The 23,354-nt window shown below is 37.1% G+C and overlaps 1 protein-coding gene across 4 annotated transcripts in view; it reads left to right on the plus strand.

The window, feature by feature from the left end:
* Positions 1-23,354, plus strand: part of PRKD1 (protein kinase D1) — a 343,077-nt gene that overhangs the window by 244,725 nt on the left and 74,998 nt on the right. For all 4 annotated transcript variants that reach the window (XM_006063760.4, XM_006063761.4, XM_025271242.3 and 1 more), the window contains exons 3-4: positions 13,979-14,110; positions 15,437-15,597. In XM_006063760.4, the coding sequence (XP_006063822.2) occupies positions 13,979-14,110; positions 15,437-15,597 (293 nt within the window). The remainder of the gene's footprint in view (positions 1-13,978; positions 14,111-15,436; positions 15,598-23,354) is intronic.

The following is a 23,354-nucleotide window of genomic DNA, read 5'->3' on the forward strand; positions in this document are numbered from 1 at the left end:
AGTATGAAAGGGGAAATTAACAATAACACAATAATAGTGGGAGACTTTAATACCCCACTCACACCTATGGACAGATCAACTAAACAGAAAATTAACAACGAAATACAAACTTTAAATGATACAGTAGACCAGTAAGACCTAATTGATATCTATAGGACATTTCACCCCAAAACAATGAATTTCACCTTTTTCTCAAGCGCGCATGGAACCTTCTCCTGGGCCATAAGAAGAATCTTCTTCTATGTGACAGATCACATCCTGGGCCATAAATCTAGCCTTGATAAATTCAAAAAACCTGAAATCATTCCAAGCATCTTTTCTGACCACAATGCAGTAGGATTAGATCTCAATTACAGGAGAAAAACTAGTAAAAATTCCAACATATGGAGGGTGAACAACACGCTGCTGAATAACCAACAAATCACAGAACAAATCAAAAAAGAAATTAAAATAGAAATTAAAATATGCATAGAAACAAATGAAAATGATAACAACCCAAAACCTACGGGACACTGTAAAAGCAGTGCTGAGGGGAAGGTTCATAGCAGTACAGGCTTACCTCAAGAAACAAGACAAAAGTGAAATAAATAACCTGACTCTACACCTAAAGCAACTAGAAAAGGAAGAAATGAAGAACCCCAGGGTTAGTAGAAGGAAAGAAATCTTAAAAATTAGGGCAGAAATAAATGCAAAAGAAACAAGAGACCATAGCAAAAATCAACAAAGCCAAAAGCTGGTTCTTTGAGAAGATAAATAAAATTGACAAACCATTAGCCAGACTCATCAAGAAACAAAGGGAGAAAAATCAAATCAACAAAATTAGAAATGTAAATGGAGAGATCACAACAGACAACACAGAAATACAAAGGATCATAAGAGACTACTATCAGCAACTATATGCCAATAAAATGGACAACTTTGAAGAAATGGCCAAATTCTTAGAAAAGTACAACTTTCCAAAACTGGACCAGGAAGAAATAGAAAATCTTAACAGACCCATCACAAGCACAGAAATTGGAAACTGTAATCAGAAATCTTCTAAGAAACAAAAGCCCAGGACCAGACCAGACGGCTTCACAGCTGAATTCTACCAAAATTTAGAGAAGAGCTAACACCTATCCTACTCAAACTTTTCCAGAAAATCACATGAGCTGTTTTTAAATTTTGGAGACTAATCCTTTGAAAAAAATAAAGCAATAGCCTATCATTTTTTTAAAATGAGTTATATTTTTGGCATTGTATTTAAGCAATCTTTGCTTAAACCAAACTTATAAACATTTTCTCTGAGGCTTTCAGGCTTTATATTTAGGTCTGTAGTCTATTTTGAGTTATTTTTTGCAAATAATGCAAAAACGTAAGATTATCATAAATCTGCATATGCATCATTGAGAAAATGTGTTCTGTGTTTTACCGTATTTCAGGGACTACCACAGTATAGTGACAAGTGCAATGCTATTATTTCACAATGTTTTCTCAATGAAATAATTATGCAGCTATTCTTTAATAGTTATACCTATTTCAAAGATGAGGGAAATGAGATACAGAGAGATCGTGCAGCTTAGAAGAGGTGGGTGTAAACAGCAATGAAACCACCTTACCTCACTCTGAAAGTCATACACTTTCCAGAGTTGTAAAAAGAAAATTGTTTTCAGCAATAAATTTCCCATGCTGTGAATAACCTGTACAGATCACAAATAAACATTCCTTTCCACCTCTGCCTCCCCACTGGAGCCTGGACATCCTGGATTCTAAACCCTCGATCCCTATTGCCCTCAAACCCAGCTTGACCCTTGGCCCTAATGCCCGGTGAATGGATAAACTGATGCCCTGTTGAAAGGATTCAACTGGTATATGGATAAACAAACTGTAGCATATCAGCCAAATGGAATTTGACTTAGCACACAACAGAGATGAATTTCAAATGCATTATGCTGATAGAAGCTACAGTCAAAAGGCTACATTTATATGACATTTTTGAAAGTCACTCAGTTGTGTCCAACTCTGTGCGACCCCATGGACTGTAGCCTGCCAGGCTGCTTTGTCCATGGAATTCTCCAGGCCAGAATACTGGAGTAGGTAGCCTTTCCCTTCTCCAAAGGGAGAGGGGATCTTCCCAATTCAGGGGTTGAACCCAGGTCTCCCAAATTGCAGGTGAATTCTTCACTATCTGAGCATCAGGGAAGCCCATGAATACTGTAGGAAGCCTACCCCTTCTCCAGGATATCTTCCCAACACAGGATCAAACCTGGGTCTTCTGCATTGCAGGCAGATTCTTTACCAGCTGAGCTACCAGGAAAGGCCTTAGAAAAGGCACAGAAAATAAATCAGTGGTTGCCAGGAAATGAAGGTGCGGAAGAGATTGTCTCCAAAGGAGCCCAAGGGAATTTGGAAATAGTTGAAAAAAAATTGTTTCATGTTTCCATTAGGGTGTTGTCTAGACAATTGTAGGGTTTCCCTGGTGGCCTACAATGCAGGATCTTCCATAGGTTGGGAAGATCCCCTGAAGGAGGGCATGGCAACCCACCCCAGTATTCTTGCCTGGAGAATCCCCATGGACTGAGGAGCCTGGTGGCTACAGTCTATGGGGTCGCAAAGAGTCGGAACTGTTCTCAATAAAGTTTAGATTTTACTTGATGTAAAAAATTTATTCAATAGACATGACTAAAAGGCATAAATGCAGATTTTCAATTAATAAAACTCTTTTATTCTGAAAAACCAGAATGGACCAACTGAGTTAATCAGCCTGATTATTCTAAAAGAATATGAGGAGTCCCTAAGCAATGAAAATCCTTCTCTGGGCGCCCCTGAGCAGCAGGCAGATCTATTCCTGCTCACAGCAAGTGCCTGGTCAATGGGCATTGATTTGACTTCAGCCAGGATTCAGCTGTTGCTTCTTTGGGAGTGGGAATACCCAGGAAATTTCACAGCTTTTAAGTTTTGTTTTGTTAATGAATCAAAAGCAAGCATCTGTTTATAAGAAAAGTTCAGTAAGACTTAAAGAAACTTGAAGCAAAGCATATAGGATCTCGGCCTGGTGTCTCTACGTGCAGAGATATTTGACAACAGTGATGCTCTTTGTTGCCAGAAACCCTGCTGCCTATTAGAACATTTCAGTATATTACCATACCTAGCTTTTGTCTACCAGCCTTTTGTAAGTAGTGTTAATGGGCAGTTTGTACGCTGGTGTTCCTCATGTAAATGAGGTCATTATCCTTTTAAAGGTATGAAGTCTCCTGTATGTGATGGAGCTTTCTGAGAAACAGATTTGACCTTTCTTTCCCCTATTCCGGATGCCTGCAGAGCCTGCACTCATTAGCTAGAATTTGACTCCATGACATTTTTACTTAATTTTCTTTTCCCTCTATGCTGGACACATGGGGCAACCATTTATGTTCTTTCTTGACCTGAGATGCTCTCTAATCTCTTTCCAGCTGTGGCATTTGTCATTCAGTCACATCAGGATGTGGTGACCCTTCTTTCCCCACTGCAATTCCCAACTGTTAATTGATTCATTTTAGAGAAGGAACTAGACACAGTCCTATGGACTTAGCACCATTTAATTTGCATTAGCCAGAACAGTGGAAAGAAAAGCAATTTCCTCTGGAGTGGAAACATATTCTTTGTAAGGTAGTAGAGGAAACAAATAATATTTTTTAAAGGTTCTAATGTTTTAAGTGCTGTGGATGATAAGTTGAAAGGCATTATTTCCCTCTATTGGTGTTGATGATGATGACAATAATTGTAAAAAGCATAAGTAATAATTGTAATTCAAAAAGCATAAGTAATAATTGTAATTCAAACTCAGATCTTTTTTTATTACAAAGTCCATACTGTAGATCACTATGCTAAGAAATTACTGTGATATCTACCATCAATCTCTCAAAAACTGTGCTGACCACCTTGTGTCCTCAGAGCCTAACTAGGTGAGCTTCAGTAAGCCAATTTGAAGGGAGAGGGACACAGATTCAGAGAGAGGAAGTAACTTGCTCAAGGTCGCCCCTTTGCCATGACAAGGACCAGAGCTCCAGTATGCTCTGACACTCAGTCCATGGTTCTCACCACTGCGTGCCCCACACTGCCTGTAGAATAATAAGGCACTAACAAAGACATCCATCGAAGTGTGAAGGATGTTGTTAGACACTTTTAAAAATGTGTAAATTGTGATCCATGCTATGATTCTGATGGACTTTGTTTCTGGACTTGGGATACTCTATTTACAGGTTATTAGAACTTAATAAAATGTAGAACCTTAGAACTGTAGGCTAGCACTATGAGTTTTAAAGGCATTGCTCCATTTATTCAAACATGGGCTTTGATCATTTAATATATGCATATAGACTCATAAGGTAAATTATCTATCCTTCATCAATCTGCTCATCTTAAGGTGTGAATGGATAAAGGGATAGGAGATTTCCATAGAGCCTGATACATTTTATGATACAAGTGTACTCAGGAACTTATCCAAACAAAGAAGAGGGCAGTTTATGCCAGGTGTGTGCGTGCGTGCTCAGTCACTCACCCATGTTTGATTCTTTGAGACCCCTATGGACTGTAGCCCTCCAGGCTCCTCTGTCCATGGGTTTCTCCAGGCAAGAATGCTAGAGTGGGTTGCCATTTCCTTCTCCAGGGGATCTTCCCAACCCAGGGATTGAGCCCACATCTCCCACGTCTTTGGCCTTGGCAGGCAAATTCTTTACCACGGGGTGGGCTTATCGCTGAAGGCATTCCAGAGCAGGTGATACAAGCTGAGTTGTGGGATGGGAAGCAGAAGGGAAGGTTTGTGTGAAAGGCAGGGAGGCATGCATCAGTAATGACTGGATCAAAAGGTGTGCTGGAGGGAGTGTTAATGTGAGTGTCTTTGGTGTCTTCTTAATGTGGAGGGGGATGAACATAGTAACTTGTTCTTATAACTCTCTTGCTTAAGTTACACAGAGCACCCTTTTGTATCTCTTTTATTCTGGTAGCATTTTCCTGGCAGGAGACATTGCTAGTTCTGTGGCAGATGCTCCCCATCAGCCACAGAGCTCAGTTGCCTGGGAGGGAAACAAAGGATGGATTGCTCAAACGTTAACTGTAACTCTCCAAGTTCACGAATACATCTTGTTTCGTGAGCAGAATTTTAGCCCTTAAAACTCCTACCGTCCTGCTGCTTGTTTCTAGTTGAAAAGAAAAATGAAAGAAGACGAAGAAGAAGGATCTGTTTCTTTCTGAGCAGGAATGAATGAATATTGGGAATTTTCCTAATTTTCATGCTAGAATATAGGCCTTGTCACCTCCCTGCCTGACATCTAAGAAGTGTAGAGATCTTTCCTTGAATGTTGACGATTATAGTCTAGATACTTAGAAGTGTTAAACGTAATTCTGTGACCTAGCCTATATAATTATTATAAATAAACCTATGCTAAATAAAAGAGACTATTACATAACTCTTAGGCCAAGTCAGTCAGTAGTGCCAGCTACATTATCCTGCTAATAATAAACCTTTCCATTTGATTTCTTCCATTACTTTGAAGATTTATAAATGTCTCTTACTTTCCAAAGTCTTTTTTCCTTCAAGAGATTGATAAACACTTTTATTTCCTTCTAGTTTTTCCATGGTTTGTTATTTTAACTTTTTACTCATCAAGTATTTTATATATATATATATATATATATATGTATATTTATCTATTTATATAACATAGGAAATAAGTATCTACATTGTTTTCCCCCAAGTAATTGTTAAATCATTTGTTAAATTACGTTTCCCTGCTGTATTGATTTATGATAACTCTTCTATCATATTTTAAGTTCATACACGGAATGGAGAAGGAAATGGCACCCCACTCCAGTACTCTTGCCTGGAAAATCCTGTGGACAGAGGAGCCTGGTAGGCTACAGCCCGTGGGGTTGCAAAGAGTCGGATACGACTGAGCAACTTCGCTCACTCACTCATACAGAATAGATTTCTGGATGATCAGCTCTATCATATTTATCTTGTTTTTCTTATACAACCACCACTTATTTTAAAGGTCATAGTTTTATAAAGTTTTTTGATATGAACTAGGGCTAAATTTCTTCATTAACTCTCCTTTAAAACTTCTCCATTCTTATCAGGGCATCTTCTGTTTTTCTTAGCATAATTCCACAAGCCCAACAAGATTCTCTAAGAATATTATGGTAGATGTTTTCACAAGATTATAAATTTATATAACTTGCCAGGGTCAATTGAAAACAGTCCATCTAAAGCCTTTAGATAATCTTTGTTCTCTACCCTAGACTTGTTTCCTTCTTGAGTATATTTGATGTTTCTTCTTCCCTTTGTTTAGTTTGAATATAGATAGTCCACTTCTAGAAAACTATAGTTGAATAATTTGGCTTTTCCTACTGTATTAGCATTAAACTATTTTTCCATAGTTCAGGCCTGTCTCTGCTTCATTCTTTCCACACACAACACACAACTAAAAGACCTTTTCTTCTGTTCCAGCTTTTTAAAAGATTCCACTCTCTCCTGCTGTTGGCGTTCTTAGAGTGGTTCTCACTGGCCTGGCCACTGTTTGCTGTCACCCTGAGGCTGCTGCTCCTTCTGTAGTTAATGCCCTCTCTTGCTTAGTTTGAGCCCATCAGAGTTCCCTGGGAAGTTACATCAGTTTCTCTAGGTACCACCCCCCTCTTCTCCCTAATTAGGGTAACTTGTTATTGTGCTGTCGCTCTAGCTTGTGAGACCCTTTTATTCCTCTTGGAGGCATATATGTTTTTTAAGAGTCTCTGGCCACAGACTTATAAAATATTTTCCCAGAACTCTCTGAACTGCCTGATCAGCATAGCTAAATAAATTTTATGATTCTTCCCTTGGCTGCTATAATCTTTGGAATGATATAGTCCCAGCCTCCCAAGTTCCCATCGTTGCTCCTCACTAATAATTTTTCTGGTCATATGTGAGTGAAAATTTGAAATGTTCATTTTTTTTTCCCCTCCAGTCATCTAAAAGATACTATTGCAGTGTCTCAACAAGAATTTGTTGAATGGTCTTGTTTCTGGAGAGGTAAGGGACTTTCCTAACTCTAGATGTCTCCAGGTATAACAAAAACATGAACCATGAGATTAACTTGAACAGTGGATGGAGGAAAAGAATATCTAGTACAGCAGTATCTTGGAGAGACTGGGACCAGTGGAGAAGCACAGAGAAATTACCAATCTCAGGGTGTTAGTGTGTGTGTATTAGGTAAGTGGAGTAGGGGAGGGGAGGGGAAGTGCTCATGCCCAGGCTGAATTTTACCAGTGTCGTCAGATATCCGGGCCACAACAGCATGCAAATGGTCTGTTGCAAGCTCTCAGTGACCTGTACCCTGGACAATGTTGCAGTCACCCTTGCTAACTGTCTTGATACTACACCAAGGATGATAAAGTGTCAAGAACCCACAAAATTATGTTTATGGAGAAATATGTAGATAATTTTAAATAAAATCAAGCTATATAAAGTGTTTCCTCTTTTCCTTTATCCTCTTTTCTGCTTTTCAAAATACTCCTCACCCTTGAGATTTCTCTTCAGTGATTCCCTCATGATGGAGCTTTACCTGATAGACCCAGGCGGTCTCAGCTGCCCTCTTTTGTGTTTTCACCTCTGCATCTTGTATTATGATTATTTATGGGTCTCTCATCCTCATTTTGACTTTGAACCCTCAACAGCAGATACCATTCCTTGTTATTTTTCTATTTCCAGTATATACTGTGTGACAATATATGTGTATATATATACACACGTTATTATATAGTAGTTTCTAGATACATTAGTAAATCATAATGTTAATCAATTATATGCTTAAAGGTATTCGGCCTGCTTGACCTACATGAATTAAGACACAAAAATGTCTTAATTTTAAGTGGTTGCTTTTAAACTGTCACCACCAAATAGAAGTTACAAAGTTGTATTTGGGCTCAATATTAAAAAAATTTTTTTCTGAAGATTTGAGATGTTTACAATGCAATAAACTTATTTGTCAATAGTTCTCACATGAACGAACACTCTCAGATGGCAGAGGATTTTGTCCATGACTGGCAGAGGATTACTTATGTATATCTATTATGTGTGTGTAGATAGCATATTGAAAAGCAGAGACATTACTTTGCCAACAAAGGTTCATCTAGTCAAGGCTATGGTTTTTCCTGTGGTCATGTATGGATGTGAGAGTTGGACTGTGAAGAAGGCTGAGCACCAAAGAATTGATGCTTTTGAACTGAGGTGTTGGAGAAGACTCTTGAGAGTCCCTTGGACTGCAAGGAGATCCAACCAGTCCATTCTGAAGGAGATCAGCCCTGGGATTTCTTTGGAAGGAATGATGCTAAAGCTGAAACTCCAGTACTTTGGCCATCTCATGCGAAGAGTTGACTCATTGGAAAAGACTCTGATGCTGGGAGAGATTGGGGGCAGGAGGAGAAGGGGATGACAGAGGATGAGATGGCTGGATGGCATCACTGACTCGATGGATGTGAGTCTGAGTGAACTCCGGGAGTTGGTGACGGACAGGGAGGCCTGGCGTGCTGCGATTCACGGGGTCGCAAAGAGTCGGACACGACTGAGAGACTGATCTGATCTGATCTGATCTGATGGATGAATGATAGGATGTTAAAGTGGATATGGTTTCTTATCCTTTGGATGCGTAAAAACTGATGAGTATGTATATTTAACTTGGGGGTGTGGTATTTAGAAGCTATTTTCAATATTCTAGAAGTTAAGAAAAAAACAAATTTATTTACAACAAATCTTAACAGCTTTTAAAGCTTTATAACGTTTTGCTTTGGGTCAGACTTAGCAATTGAATAACACTGGTTATCACGTAGAAACAAAACTCCAGTTGGCTGTTAATTATGCATCGCCTTTGATTTTGTAAAAATTTTAAATCAGTTGTTGTTACTAACTCCAGTTTGTTTAGAGGGAGGAGGATTTCAAAAAATGAAGAATATACAGAAAGCATATTAAAAGAATTTTTGGTCATCAGTTCAGTTCAGTTGCTCAGTTGTATCTGACTCTTTGTGACCCCATGAACTGCAGCATACTAGGCCTCCCTGGTCATCACCAACTTCCGGAGGTTACACAGACTCATGTCCATTGAGTCGGCGATGCCATCCAGCCGTCTCATCCTCTGTCTTCCCTTTCTCCTCCTGCCCTCAATCTTTCCCAGCATCAGGATATTTTCAAATGAGTCAGCTCTTCACATCAGGTGGCCAAAGTATTGGAGTTTCAGCTTCAGCATCAGTCCTTCCATCAGTCCATCCAGACCCAGGACTGATCTCCTTTAGGATGGACTGGTTGGATCTCCTTGCAGTCCAAGGGACTCTCAAGAGTCTTCTCCAACACCACAGTTCAAAAGCATCAATTCTTCGGTGCTCAGCTTTCTTTATAGTCCAACTCTCACATCTGTACATGACTACAGGAAAAACCATAGCGTTGACTAGATGGACCTTTGTTGACAAAGTAATGTCTCTGCTTTTTAATATGCTGTCTAGGTTGGTCATTACTTTCCTTCCAAGGAGCAAGCGTCTTTTAATTTCATGGCTGCAATCACCATCTGCAGTGATTTTGGAGCCCCCAAAAATAAAGTCAGCCACTGTTTCCACTGTTTCCCATCTCTTTGCCATGAAGTGATGGGACCGGATGCCATGATCTTAGTTTTCTGAATGTTGATCATAAGCTGAATTAATTTCATTCTATATGTTATTTCATGGACTTTTTTACTCAGTTTTTTTTTTTTTTTTTGGCAACTCTGAGGTAAGGATGCATCTTACAATGTGCTTATCGCTCAGTCGTGTCCAAGTTTTGCGACCCCATGGACTGTAGCACCCCCCAGGCTCCTCTGTCTATGGGGATTCTCCAGGAATCCCCAAGAATACTAGAGTGGGTTGTCATGCCCTCTTCCAGCAGATCTTCCAAACTAGAAACTACCCAGGTCCCTTCCATTGCAGGCAAATTCTTTACCATCTGAGCCACCAGGGAAGCCTTTAGTGGTGTGTTATATTTTCTTGCAGTGTTTCTTTCTTTTTTTTTTTTTGAATCTTTTCCTATTGATTCATTAAATATGCAGGTAATTTATAATCCACAGAATTTTAATGGTCAGAGAATATGATTATTTTATTCAGAGTTCGTATGGTTCAGATGTCAGATTGTCTGAATCAAGATCCTGTGTCACCTAGGACAGCTCCTTAATTTTTCTGGGACTCAATTTTCTCATCTGTAAATTGGGGATAATAATATCTACTTCATAAAGTCCTTGTGAAAATTGAATGAGATGATACTTGAAATGTGTTAAGCTTTTCTTCTTATACCTGTTCCAACCTGTCAGTGCCAGAAAGAGTTAATGCTTCTCCCCCGTTGCCAAAATTACCAGTAAGAGAAATTAACTGAAAATCTTGCAAGATGGGACATTATTTTATTTTATTATGCAAATAAATTTGACCTCCAGAGATTATTTATTTTGCTTCAGAAGCCTAATTTCTTCTGTACTGCTAACCAAACAGTTTATTCCATTTTTGTGCAACAATTTATAATGAGCCTTAAAAGAAGTACTGATTATCTTAGAGTTTTTGGCTCAATTACCTGTTTCAAATGCTCAATGACTAAGGAAAGCATGTCATTTTCTCCTCTCCTGCACCATGGAGTATAACAATAGACTGTGAATAGAGCAAATCAGAGATACAAATACCAGTATAAGGGGCCCATTGTGTTTAGTGTGTAGCCTGGTCATATGGTTTTAATTTAGGTCACCTGATTGATTGTGACATCCAGACAGATAGCACATTGTCCTCTCTTGGAATCTCTAAACACTTTAATATTCCTGTTCTTCTCTGTCCATTTTGCTTCCAAACCTTAAGTGAAATGGAATTACAGCATGCACTTTGTTTTCCTGTGCTAAGTGATTATCTCTGCAGTGCAATTTTGTGATTAGGCAAGATGGCATGCATACACTCAGCTAATGCTGATTTCCCCCAGGGTGCAGAAACAGGTAAATTCATAATGAATTGATGTTGTGCTTTGATTTCAAATGCATGTGAAACCTCACCATACTTAGTAGTTTTATTTTAAAAATGTATTTAATTATTCTAAAATTAAAATTGAACTTTAGAAAATGGCATTTAAACATAAGTCAAGGGTGCTAACTGCTTATGAATGTTAATCCCCTTCAAAAAGTGAAAAAAACAAATGTACCTGACATAAATTGGGTTGGGGGTGTCTTTGAAAATCTTTTTAATTATTTATATTCATTCTGATTAATTCAAAAAATCTGAATGCAGCTAGGTATTAGTATTGTCAGGTACAAAGATTCCTTATTTTGAAAACTACCGTAATTATTTAACTAATTGCTATCATGGTATTGCCACAGTTGTTTGGGTGTCATTCAGTGGGAGTAGAGGGTGGAGGGAGAGGCAAGGGAGAAGTGAGGAGTTAATGGTTGGCACAAAATATTTTCTTTAGCTATTTTCTTTGATGTTTTAAAAACAATTTTTGTCCATGATGGTGAGAGACCAATTTTAAGGAGGATTTAGCATTTACAAAATTAGACACATTTTGACCAGATTATAAAAGCAAATTGATTGGTACTCAAACCATACCTTTTACTGATTTACTTAGAATAAGCACTGACTGTAATATTGTGAAACTTGAAGTGAGAAACATAATAATGCAATTTCTCAATCTTATTTCAATTGAAATTCTTTTTGTAAGAAATATTAACATTAATCAGAACTCCTTGTAGGTAATGCTAGAGCAGGTTACTTGGCTACAGTTCTTTGATTAGCTCCTTCTTCCCACACGTTAATCTCTTAGTGTAGTGTCCAGTATATAGTAAGAGTACAATAAACCTTAACCGTATTATCATTCTCGTTATCTTTCCATTGAGTAAAAATTGTACATTTAATAAGTTGATAGTTTATTTCCAGTAATAAAGCACATTAATTTGGAATAAAGTACTTTTATTCAAGATTCAAGGGGAAACCAACCCATTAAAATTTTTCATCTCCTTTCATGGTTCAATTATATGTTCTGTGAACCGTCAGTCATATTCTTTCTGATTGAAGTGTTTCACTTTCCTGCATGTTCTATTTTCATTTGCCCTGAGGGATATGATACTCTCAAAGTTGTCCTCCTAGTTTTGGACACCTATCTAGCAGGGGTGAATTGCCTACAGCTTCAGCATTCACTCTGCCACACTTTGCATGCTTAGCAAGGTAAGCACTTCATAAGTATTCTCCACAGGCGATTCGTTGGCCTGTACCTGCTATCCAAGTCACCAGCAGGAAAACTGCAGATATTTATTTCTCGCACAGTGGGGCTGTTGGATATAACTCTTGGGGCAGAGTTAGGAAAGATAAGATGTAACACAAGAATGATGAAAAGGAGCCTGGATTGGAGACAAAACACTTACGGATTGTAGTCTTAATCCTATTTAGTAACTTAGGCCAAACTTTGTAGCTTCTTTGAACCTTAAAAAGTTATTTTAAGTTATTTAAAAGTTATTATGGAGTTTTAAAAATTTGTTTTTATCTGTCTCCTGCTTATCTGGTAGGCTCTGTAAATATGTCTTACTTATCTTTACATTTTTAAACTGGATTGGCGCCATTGACAGATAACATGGAAAAGGCATTTAATAAGTGTTGAAAAAGTGAGGCAAGAAGACAAACAGGAGGCAGAGAAGGGAAGGCAGAATAGAATCATCTACGTAAGACCTGTTTCCCACAAAATTCTCTTTGCATAAAACCTTAAGAAATTAAGTGCACCTGGTCCTCTTCTAAGATTAATGGAAGTTTACACTTCAGGGGTTAAGAGAAGTCACCATCAGTCAGACCTTTCTTTTTATGTGTGGGAAACTGAGGCTCATGATGATTAAGTGAGGTGTCACTAGGGTAATGGCAAAGCCTCCCCTAACTCTTCTCAGTCTATGGTCAGCTCTTCCTGGGCTATACTCGACAGCCTCAAGATCAGGCTGTGTGTGCAAATAGGTCTAGAAAATACAGCCCCACTCATTAGAATTTGGGAGAAAGGGGTGGCCTTTCACTTTGTATTCTCTGTACCTTTCTATTTTCTTCATTTAAGCAACACCAAAAGAAACACATTTTTATAATATAATTAAAAAATCCTATGGAAAAGTATAATTAAAAATAATGAATGTCAACACTCTGTATGAATATCATATAGAATAAATAACAATAAGCAATAATAAAAATACCCTATAGCATGAATGTGATTTACTAAAGTATATTTTTCAAAGTGAACTGAAGTTCAGCAGTATGTATATTAAATCCCTCTGGCATATTGGTGAAGAGGGTGCTTGTTATTTTTAGGTCAGGATTTTAATGCTTGGTTATATTGCATAAGAGTTCAAACAACTTTATCTCTCCAAAAGAGGCCGCTTAGATTTCTTGTGTTCCAGTTGGACCCCACCCTTCTACTCTACCTCTCTTCAAGGTCGTATTCAAGTATACGTTCTTCTGATCTGTCTAAATAAAATTCATCAAGAGTTTCTTTTCCTTTAATATTTCTGAATACCTCGGGTTCATTTCAAGTAAGAGAAGAAGCAAAGTATTTTCAAGTAACATCCCCTATCTATAAATCAAGTTGACGTACCCTTTCATTCATTCTTCTAGTGTTTTGGCTATTTTTTTAAACTTTTTATTTTATGTTGGAGTATAGCTGATTAACAACGTTGTGATAGTTTCAGGTGAAAAGCAGACTCAGCCATACATATACAAGTATCCATTTGGCTATTTTTGAAGTGGTCTGAGACCTTAAGAAACAGGAAGACAAGAAAGAGGTTCCTGTGCCACCACTTGTAAAGCTGTGGTTGGGAAGAATGCAGTGGAATGGCTAAAAGTCAAGCAGTGTTGCATCTTTCCTAACTTTGCCGAGAGTTATATGCATACTTGCATAGTAGTTATCATGCATACAAATTATCTACAGATCAGGGTGTTCGTTCAACTTATTTTTCAATGTTTTTTATTTTTACAGCTTCTGCCACCTTTGAAGACTTTCAAATTCGCCCCCACACTCTCTTTGTTCATTCATACAGAGCTCCAGCTTTCTGTGATCACTGTGGAGAAATGCTGTGGGGGCTGGTGCGTCAAGGCCTTAAATGTGAAGGTAAAGTTATTTCCCTTCCTGGCCCAATGGAATACATGCTGGGGTTACCTGCTTGTGTTGTGACCTTTTCTGCAATTTCTTCTTTCCCTCAGATATCTTCCATGGATCTGGGGAGTGCGTGGATTCTGTTCTGTTCATTTCCTGTCTTCAACATATTAGCTCTGATCTGGGAAACCAGATTCTCCTATCTTTTCCCCTGTATTGTATGGATATGTTTCTCTCTTCTAAGGTGTTGATTATTTTGCTAACAGACTAAACATTACAATTTATATCTTAAGCTAGAACTTGGAATAATAAGCGTTCAATAAATGTTGAAATGAGCTAAGATTCAGAAGTTTAATCAAACCATCCAAGATCTCTCAGCTGTCAAGTGACCTACTGGAACATGTACCAAGCTTTCCACACCAAGGTCATAGTTGTATCGTCTTCTATGGACAGAACTCCTTGAACTGCTCAATCTGATTTCTAGAACACCATTATGTATTCTTAAAAACAAACCAGATTATACCCTGATCTTACTATTTAAGAGTTGGAGTAGGGAGGGATAGAGCTGTTTGAATGTTGACCAAAAAACCCAAGCTTTCATGATGAATCCTATAAATAAGGTAACCATAATTTCTGAATTTTTGTTTGTAAAAAGGTAGAAGAAAGTCTACCTAAAGGTAAAGGATAGTTGTATGAAAATTTGTCTACTATGTGACACATGGGAAAATTTTGAGGTAAGACTACAATGCGAGAACTATGAACAGTAGAAATGTTGAGAAAAAAACTGTGCTTTCCTAATTATTCACCTGTGGAAACTAGCATGTGAAATATTTTACATATTTTCTTAATGATTTTACAAGGTGGTAGTTATCCCCATTTTACCAACAGAAAGACTGAGGTGAAGTAAATTGTCCAAGGCCAGGTAGACAAACAAGTTTTGTGGAGTCTTGACTCAAATCAATATAGTTCAGAAGTTATGAAACATTATGATTAACTTTCCCTCACAATAGAACTTATAGCAGCTAAAAATAGGTCATCTCTTTGGAGTTTTGTTTCTGGACCCCTCAAAGACCAAGTCCTTTATGTTAGAAAACATTTTTAAAACTGATAACCAGACTGGTTGCTTGAGCTCATCCTATAACATCAGATTTCAAAACCCTGCTTCTTGACATATTGGGACAATAAAGCTCAGAAAAAGCTTTAAGAGAAAATTTAAATTTTCAAACAGTCTGAAGAAAAATGGAAGCAGTACTATTTCTCAAAATTCATAATTTATACCATATACTAGAGTAGCTTTTAATTTATCATTGAACAAAAGTCATTTTTGCTTTCTCCTTCTAGGATGTGGGCTGAATTACCACAAGAGATGTGCATTTAAAATCCCCAACAACTGCAGTGGCGTGAGGCGGAGAAGGCTCTCAAATGTCTCCCTTACTGGGCTCAGCACTGTCCGCACAGCATCTGCCGAGCTCTCCACCAGTGCCCCTGATGAGCCCCTTCTGGTATGGCCTCTTTGTTTATCTGTTTCCTAGTTTACATGAGAAATCTGAAGGATGATGTGGTAACAGTGTCAATCCAAGACAGTGTCCTGGGACGAAGAACACAGCCAGGGTGTTGATGATGACATTTCTTCAGGGCCTGTGCTGTAGATTGGTCAGTGCCTCAGCAAATATCCAACAGCTTTAAGTTTGCTCGTATCTGTGAGCTTAGAGCAGTTTTAAAATCTGTGAGGTTTTATCATGGTCATGGAGCCAGAGCAGCACAAGCTAATGTGTGAATGTTGCAAAACATAGTTTGTCAAAATTTGGAAACCAGAGATAAAAGATGTTCTTCTCTGAAGATTATGAGAGTACTTTGTGGTATAGCTGACTGTTTATTGTGGGAGAAAATTTGCAATTTTCTCTGAGAAGATGAAGGTATTTACTTGTTCGGCATTAATGGCATATGTGCCGATGTATTTTCACAGTGACGCTGAATGACAAATGTCATGAGAAAAACAGCACGTAGTACTTTAAATATTCCCATAAATATCTGTGGATATGACTTAAATATTTTCTTTAAGAAAGTTAAATTTTGATTTTCCAGACACTCAAAGCAAGGCAAAAATTGTGATAATTATGTGCAATGTTTAAAATAAGAACTTTTTTTTCTGAAATAAGCTAACGGTGTGAGCTTAGAAATCCTACGTTTACTTGCTCTGATGGTAGATATTACAAAAAAACATTTTATAATCTAATTATTGTATCAGTTAAAGAGAAAAACTAAAAATTATGAAACATTTAGGTTAAATATAATCCATGGAGTGGAGAGGGGTAATACATTTTGAAACCATCTCTATAAAGGTCATATTAATTAATTTATTGTTTGGAAACTATTTTATTATGATCTTTATATTACTTAAATTTTGTTACAGCATAAACTAGATATCTAAGTCAAATGGATGCTTATTTCAATAAATAGGAAAAGTCCATACTCTGTTACTATGACTTTTTTGGGGGGAGTTTCTTGTATTTTCATGAAGTGAACCTGTTAGGGTAAGGCAGGCAGTAAATCCCATCAGTAGCTAGTAGAATATATTATATTATGGTGACTATTCAGAATACATGCGTGTGGTTATATATTATTCTAGAAAGTTGTATTAGAACTAGTGATACTCTTACTGAAAGGTGCTTAAGTCAAATTCTATTTACTTTTTCAAATAATTCTCATATTATCTTTCAAACTCTGAAGTTTCTTGATTTCATTTGAATTTTTGTAAGTATTGATTTTATAAGTTAGCGGTTATTCTTGCTTCAGGATAGACGCTTTTAAACAAGTTTAAGAAACAGAATTGTAAATCAGTTTGTATTGTTTTGAGTTTTACCAGGAAAAGATTTTTAAAAATTAGTTAACATTTCATAAGATTAAACTCTGAAGTTATTCATTAGAATAGACTAGAATCTAGATAATTAATGCTAAATATTTTTCTTTTAAAGCTATCTCAGTTTTTAATAATATATACATATATGCACACATATATATGTGTATATATACATCCAAAGATCATATATATATCATTTAGAGTTTATAAATATGAATTAAATTATTACATGCTTGCATATGTATAATTTATATACAAATTTAATTTAGATTACCAAAGTCTTTAAGCGGGTTTTTGTGTTTTTCACCCAGATCATTTAATTGCTTTAATTGCTTTATTTAATCAAATTACTTAATTATTTAATTGTTCAAATTACTTGATTATAAACTATATTGTACACCAGGTGTCAAATTCATTAGTGATTTATTACTGAATGAAAATTTTATCATAAATGCTTAAAAATATGTTTGAAAAATGCGTTTTAAAAATGAGATTTTCAACTATATTTGCCAAGAATGCTTATAAAAGTTTGATCTAATAAGATATTTACGAGGTGGGAAAATTTGGGGCCACAAGATACTTTGAAAAGTATTACATAAACTTTCATAACCTCGTGTAAAATGCTTTTCAGGTAATCTTTAAATGAAAAATGCCCTTGGGAATAGTGTTCGTGACACACCGGCTCTCAGATGTGTGTTCTGCATTCATCATAGCCCTTTGTGTCCCGGGCGGATGCCTGTGTGTCTCTCTCTGCCTACTCGGAGTACAGCAAATATGTCTCTTTTCATCCCTGGACAGAGCACCTAAGACCAGTAACTACAGTTTAAAAGTTATAGTGAATGCCTAGACAAAGATAATATTATGGTAATGATTTAGAATATCTTAATCCCATATACAGTAAAGAATATTTTCCACTTCGGAAAAGAATAATGGCCTGTATAAAGGTGGCGTTGCTAACTAATGCCACTAGACCACCCATGTTGCATGTCTACCATCAGTATGGATTTTCTCCCAAATGTAAGAAAATGACTTTCTCTTCCACACTAGATTCCTTGTTTTTACCTTAAAAACATCACTTCATATACAAATTAAAATATTGCTAATCCTATTAATTTACCCATTTCTGGCAATTATGTTGAACTTGGATTTCTATAGTGCTGCTAAAATAGAAAGAAAAGTATAACAACATAGATCTGATGACAAGCTTTATCTGTCATCAACTTTGACAGTAAACTGTATCCCTTATTCCAGCCATGATGTAGTCCATTTTTAAGAAAATCCAAAATGTAGATAATTAATGGCTTAATATCTCTGCAAGAGTATATATCTTTTTGTACATCATCACTTGTGTTAGAAGGAATCAAGAAAAACTCAGTAGGTACTTAAGGAGGGCACACTAATATGTTTTTCATTATGTATAAGTAAACTTATTAAGACTAAATCAGTTTTATAAACTTTTAGACAGTTGCAGAAGGGAAGTCAAGATTCAGTCAGTTCAGTAACTGAGTCATGTCTGACTCTTTGCAACCCCATGGACTGCAGCATGCCAGGCTTCCCTGTCCATCACCAACTCCTGGAGCCTACTCACACTCATGTGCATTGCGTTGGTGATGCCATCTAACCATCTCATCCTCTGTTGTCCCCTTTTCCTCCTGCCTTCAATCTTTCCCAGCATCAGGGTCTTTTCAGATGAGTCAGCTCTTCGCATCAGGTGGCCAAAGTATTGGAGTTTCAGCTTGAGCATCAGTCCTTCCAATGAATATTCAGGACTGATTTCCTTTAGGATGGACTCATTGGATCTCCTTGCAATCCAAGGGATTCTCAAGAGTCTTCTCCAACACCATAGTTCAAAAGCATCAAAGTTTTTCGGTACTCAGCTTTCTTTATAGTCCAACTCTCACATCCGTACATGACTACTGGAAAAAACATAGCTTTTGACTAGACAGACCTTTGTTGACAAACTAATGTGCTTTTTAATATGCTGTCTAGGTTGGTCATAGCTTTTCTTCCGAGGAGAAAGAGTCTTTGAATTTTATGGCTCAGTCACCATCTGCAGTGATTTTGGAGCCCCCCAAAATAGTCTCTCACTGTTTCTATTGTTTCCCCATCTATTTGCCATGAAGTGATGGGACCAGATGCCATGATCTTAGTTTTCTGAATGTTGAGTTTTAAGCCAACTTTTTCACTTTCCTCTTTCACTTTCATCAAGAGGCTCTTTAGTTCTTCTTTGCTTTCTGCCATAAGGGTGGTGTCATTTGCATATCTGAGGTTATTGATATTTCTCCTAGCAATCTTGATTCCAGCTTAAATGATCCAATTAGTTTATTAGTGACTTACACATCATTTTTTTAAAAAGTTACAGATGTTTGTGTGGTATTACGGAAAAGTTAAAGTCATTTATTTGAAATCATGTTATGCAAGGCTTAGACTTAGGCAAAAAGTTAATAATTTACTCCAGAAGTTTTGCTCCTAGCTATGAAGAAGCTTGTATCAATCAACTCTCCTATAAGGGACAATTATAAAAGCTGAATAAAGTATAACAGAACATAACAAAACAATATTTAAAGGTACCCAAGAACAACCAAGACAGGATTTGAGGGACCAGTGCACCAGACAGCCCCCCAAGCTAAGAAGTACCTGGCTCAGAATGGCAGTAGTGTGGAGTTTGAGAACCCCTGATGTAGAACAAAGCTGGAGAATTCCCAGACATACCAGCATTAAGTCATAGTTAAAGCAATGTGGTGTTACACAAGATTAAGTATAAAGACAATGTGGTATTACACAGGAGCAGAAAAATATTAATAAACCAATGAACCAGAACAGGAGGAATCCAGAAACTATGTGCATGTACAGACCAACTAATTTTTGACAATTATACCACTGCTGTGAGAAAAAGATTTTTTCCAACAAGTATTTCTGTATATATGTATGTGGAAAATATGAATCATGACCTTACCTTATACCACATAAAATAACTTCTAGGCAGATTAGAAGCTTCTAGGAAATAACATAGAAGAATATCTACAATAATTTGAGTCATGAGAAACTTTTAAAAATAGGACTCAAACACAGACAAAGGGAAAAAACTGATAAAGGCACCATTAAAAGTAACAAATTGTTTTCAGTGAAATATACCATTAAAAACGTGGAAAAGCAAATCATAAAAGAAGACATTTTCAATATATATAATATATGTGTGTATATATATATCTTATAAAAGACTCATATCCAAATGTATGAAGACCATCTGTGAAACTTCAAAAGGCAGACAACCTTATTTAAGATATAAGCAAAGTACTTGAACAGCACTTTACAAAAGAAGACAGCTGACAAGCATTGAAAATATATTTTGCATCATTCGTTATCAGTCTAAAGTTAATCTACAGTGAAATATCTCTACACCAGGGGTTCTCTGGTAGCTCAGCTGGTAAAGAATCTACCTGCAATGCAGGAGACACTGGTTTGATTCCTGAATTGGGAAGATCCCCTGGAGAAGGGATAGGCTACCCACTCCAGTATTCATGGGCTTCCGTGGTGGCTCAGATGGTAAAGAATCTGTAAAGAATCCGCCTGCAATGCGGGAGACCTGGGCTCAGTCCCTTGGTTGAAAAGATCCCCTGAAGGAGGGTACAGCAGCCCTCTCCAGTATTCTTGCCTGGAGAATCCCCATGAACAGAGGAACCTGGCGATCTACAATCCAAGGGATTGCAAAGAGTCAGACACAACTGACTAAGCACAGCACGGAGTACCTAACATTGGGAGAAAACAACTGATAGTAACAAGCATTGTTGAAGATATTGAACAACTGGAACTCACATACACTACTAGTGGAGATATAATTTCATTTAACAACTTTGGCATTCTGGTTGGCAATTATCTTCTAAGGCTGAATATTATACATATCATGTGACTCAGCAGTTTTACTCCCAGGTATATATTTACCAGAAATGTGTATAGACATACATGGAAAGATATATGCAAGCATTTACAAATTTTTTTAGACTTCACTTTTTAAAGCAGCTTTAGGTTCATGGCAAAATCAAAAGGAAGGCATAGAGAGTTCCCATATATCCCCACATTTTATCATAGCCCCCACACATGCAAAGCTCCCACACATTATCACCATCACTCAACAGAGTGGTACTTTTGCTAATACTGATGAACATACATTGATACATCATAATCACACAAAGTCCATGGTTTGCTTTAGTTCATTCATGGTGTTATACATTCTGTGGATCTGGACAAATGTTTAATGACATTTACTCATCATCATGGTATCATACAGAATATTTTCACTGCCCTAAAAAGTCCTCTTAGCTCTATCTATACTTCTTCATCCCCTCCACCTAACCCCTACAATTAATGATTTTTTTTTCACTGTCTTTGTGGTTTTGGCTTTTTCAAAACGTCATATAGTTGAAATCATACAGTATGTATCCTTTCCACTTTGGCTTCTTTCACTTAGTAAGACATATTTAAGTATCTTCTATGTCTTTTCATGTCTTGACAGCTCATTTAATTTTAATGTGGAATAAGTTATTATTCCATTGTTGTGCTGTCCACAGTTGTCCCTGTTTATCCATTCACCTAACAATGGACATCTTGGTTGCTTTGGCATTTTGGCAGTTATGAGGAAGGATACTATAAGCATCGTGTATAGGTTTTTGTGTAAACATAACTTTTCAGCTCTTCTAGGTAAATATCACAGAGCGTATTTGTTGGATCATATGGTAAGTTTTCTCAGAAGCTGCCAGTCTTCTAGGTAGTTGCACCATTTTGCATTCCCACCAGCAATGAATGAGAATCCTATTGCCGTACATCTTTGCCGGCATTTGGTGTCATTGTTCTGGATTTCATATTCTGAGAGGTGTGTTGTAGTGGTTTCTCGTTGTTTTAACTGGCATTTTCTTGATGACATATTATAATATGAAACTTCTTTTCATATGCTTACTTGCCATCTGTATATCTTCTTTGGTAAAGTGTTTATTAAGGTCTTCGGCCCATTTTTAAATTGGGTTGTTTTCTTATTGTAGAATTTTAAGAGTCCTTTGTATATTTTGGATAACAGTCTTTATTAGATGTGGTTTTTGCTAATATTGCACAAATGTTTTATCCTACTCTGTGACTTGTCTTCTGATTCTCTTGACATTGTCTTTTGCAGAGCAGAAGTTTTTCATTTTAATGAAGTCAGGGTTATCTTTCATGGATTGTCTCTTTGGTTATGTATTTTAGAAGGCATCACCATATCCAGGGTCACCTAGGTTTTCTTTTATACTATCTTGCTATCTTCTGTGATTTTTATAGTGTTGTGTTTTACATTGAGGTCTATGATTCATGTAGAAATAGAATGACTTAAATTAATTCACTTCTCACATCCAAGTACTAACGAGGCCCAACCCTGCTTAGCTTGCGAGATCAGACAAGGCTGGACACAGTCCAGGTGGTTATGGGCATAGATTAATTCACTTCTTAATTTAAGTTAGTTAATTTAATTCATGTAATGTTTGTGTCTAAATTCGTTTGTTTATATGTGAGTCACCAGTACCATTTATTGAGGAGACCATCTTTTCTCCATTTTATTGCCTTTGATCCTTTGTCAGAGGTGAATTGACTGTATTTATGGGGGCCTGTTTGGGGACTCACTATTCTGATTCATTGATCTACTTGTCATTCGTACACCACACTGTTTTGATTATTATAACTTTATAGTAACTCTTGAAGTTGAATAGTATCGGTCCTTTAACTTTGTTCTTCTCTTCAGTATGGCGTTGGCTATACTCTGTCTTTTGCCTCTCCAGATAAAATGTAGAATCACTTTCTTAATATCCATAAAATAATTTGCTGCAATTTTTATTGGGATTGCATTGAATTTATTGGTGAAGTTGAGAATAACTGAGAAATTGACAGTATTGAGTTTTCCTAAATGTGAATGTGGGATATCTCTATTATTTATCTCTGTGATGTCACTCATCAAAGTTTTGTATTTTTCCTCTTATAAATCTTATTCATATTTTTTACATGGATACCTAACGATTTCATCTTGTGGGGTGGGGGAGTGGTGTCAATGTGAATCCTATTGTTACAAAGCTTGTTTTTAGCAATTTTATTGATCATAGCTAAAAGTTGCTGCTGCTGCTGCTAAGTCACTTCAGTCGTATCCGACTCTGTGTGACCCCACAGATGGCAGCCCACCAGGCTCCCCCATCCCTGGGATTCTCCAGGCAAGAACACTGGAGTGGGTTGCCATTTCCTTCTCCGATGCATGAAAGTGAAAAGTGAACGTGAAGTCGCTGAGTCTTGTCCGACTCTTAGCGATCCCATGGACTGCGGCCCACCAGGCTCCTCCATCCATGGGATTTTCCAGGCAAGAGTACTGGAGTGGGGTGCCATTGCCTT

The sequence above is a fragment of the Bubalus bubalis genome, chromosome 20, assembly GCF_019923935.1.
Source record: "Bubalus bubalis isolate 160015118507 breed Murrah chromosome 20, NDDB_SH_1, whole genome shotgun sequence".
Classification (NCBI taxonomy): domain Eukaryota; kingdom Metazoa; phylum Chordata; class Mammalia; order Artiodactyla; family Bovidae; genus Bubalus; species Bubalus bubalis.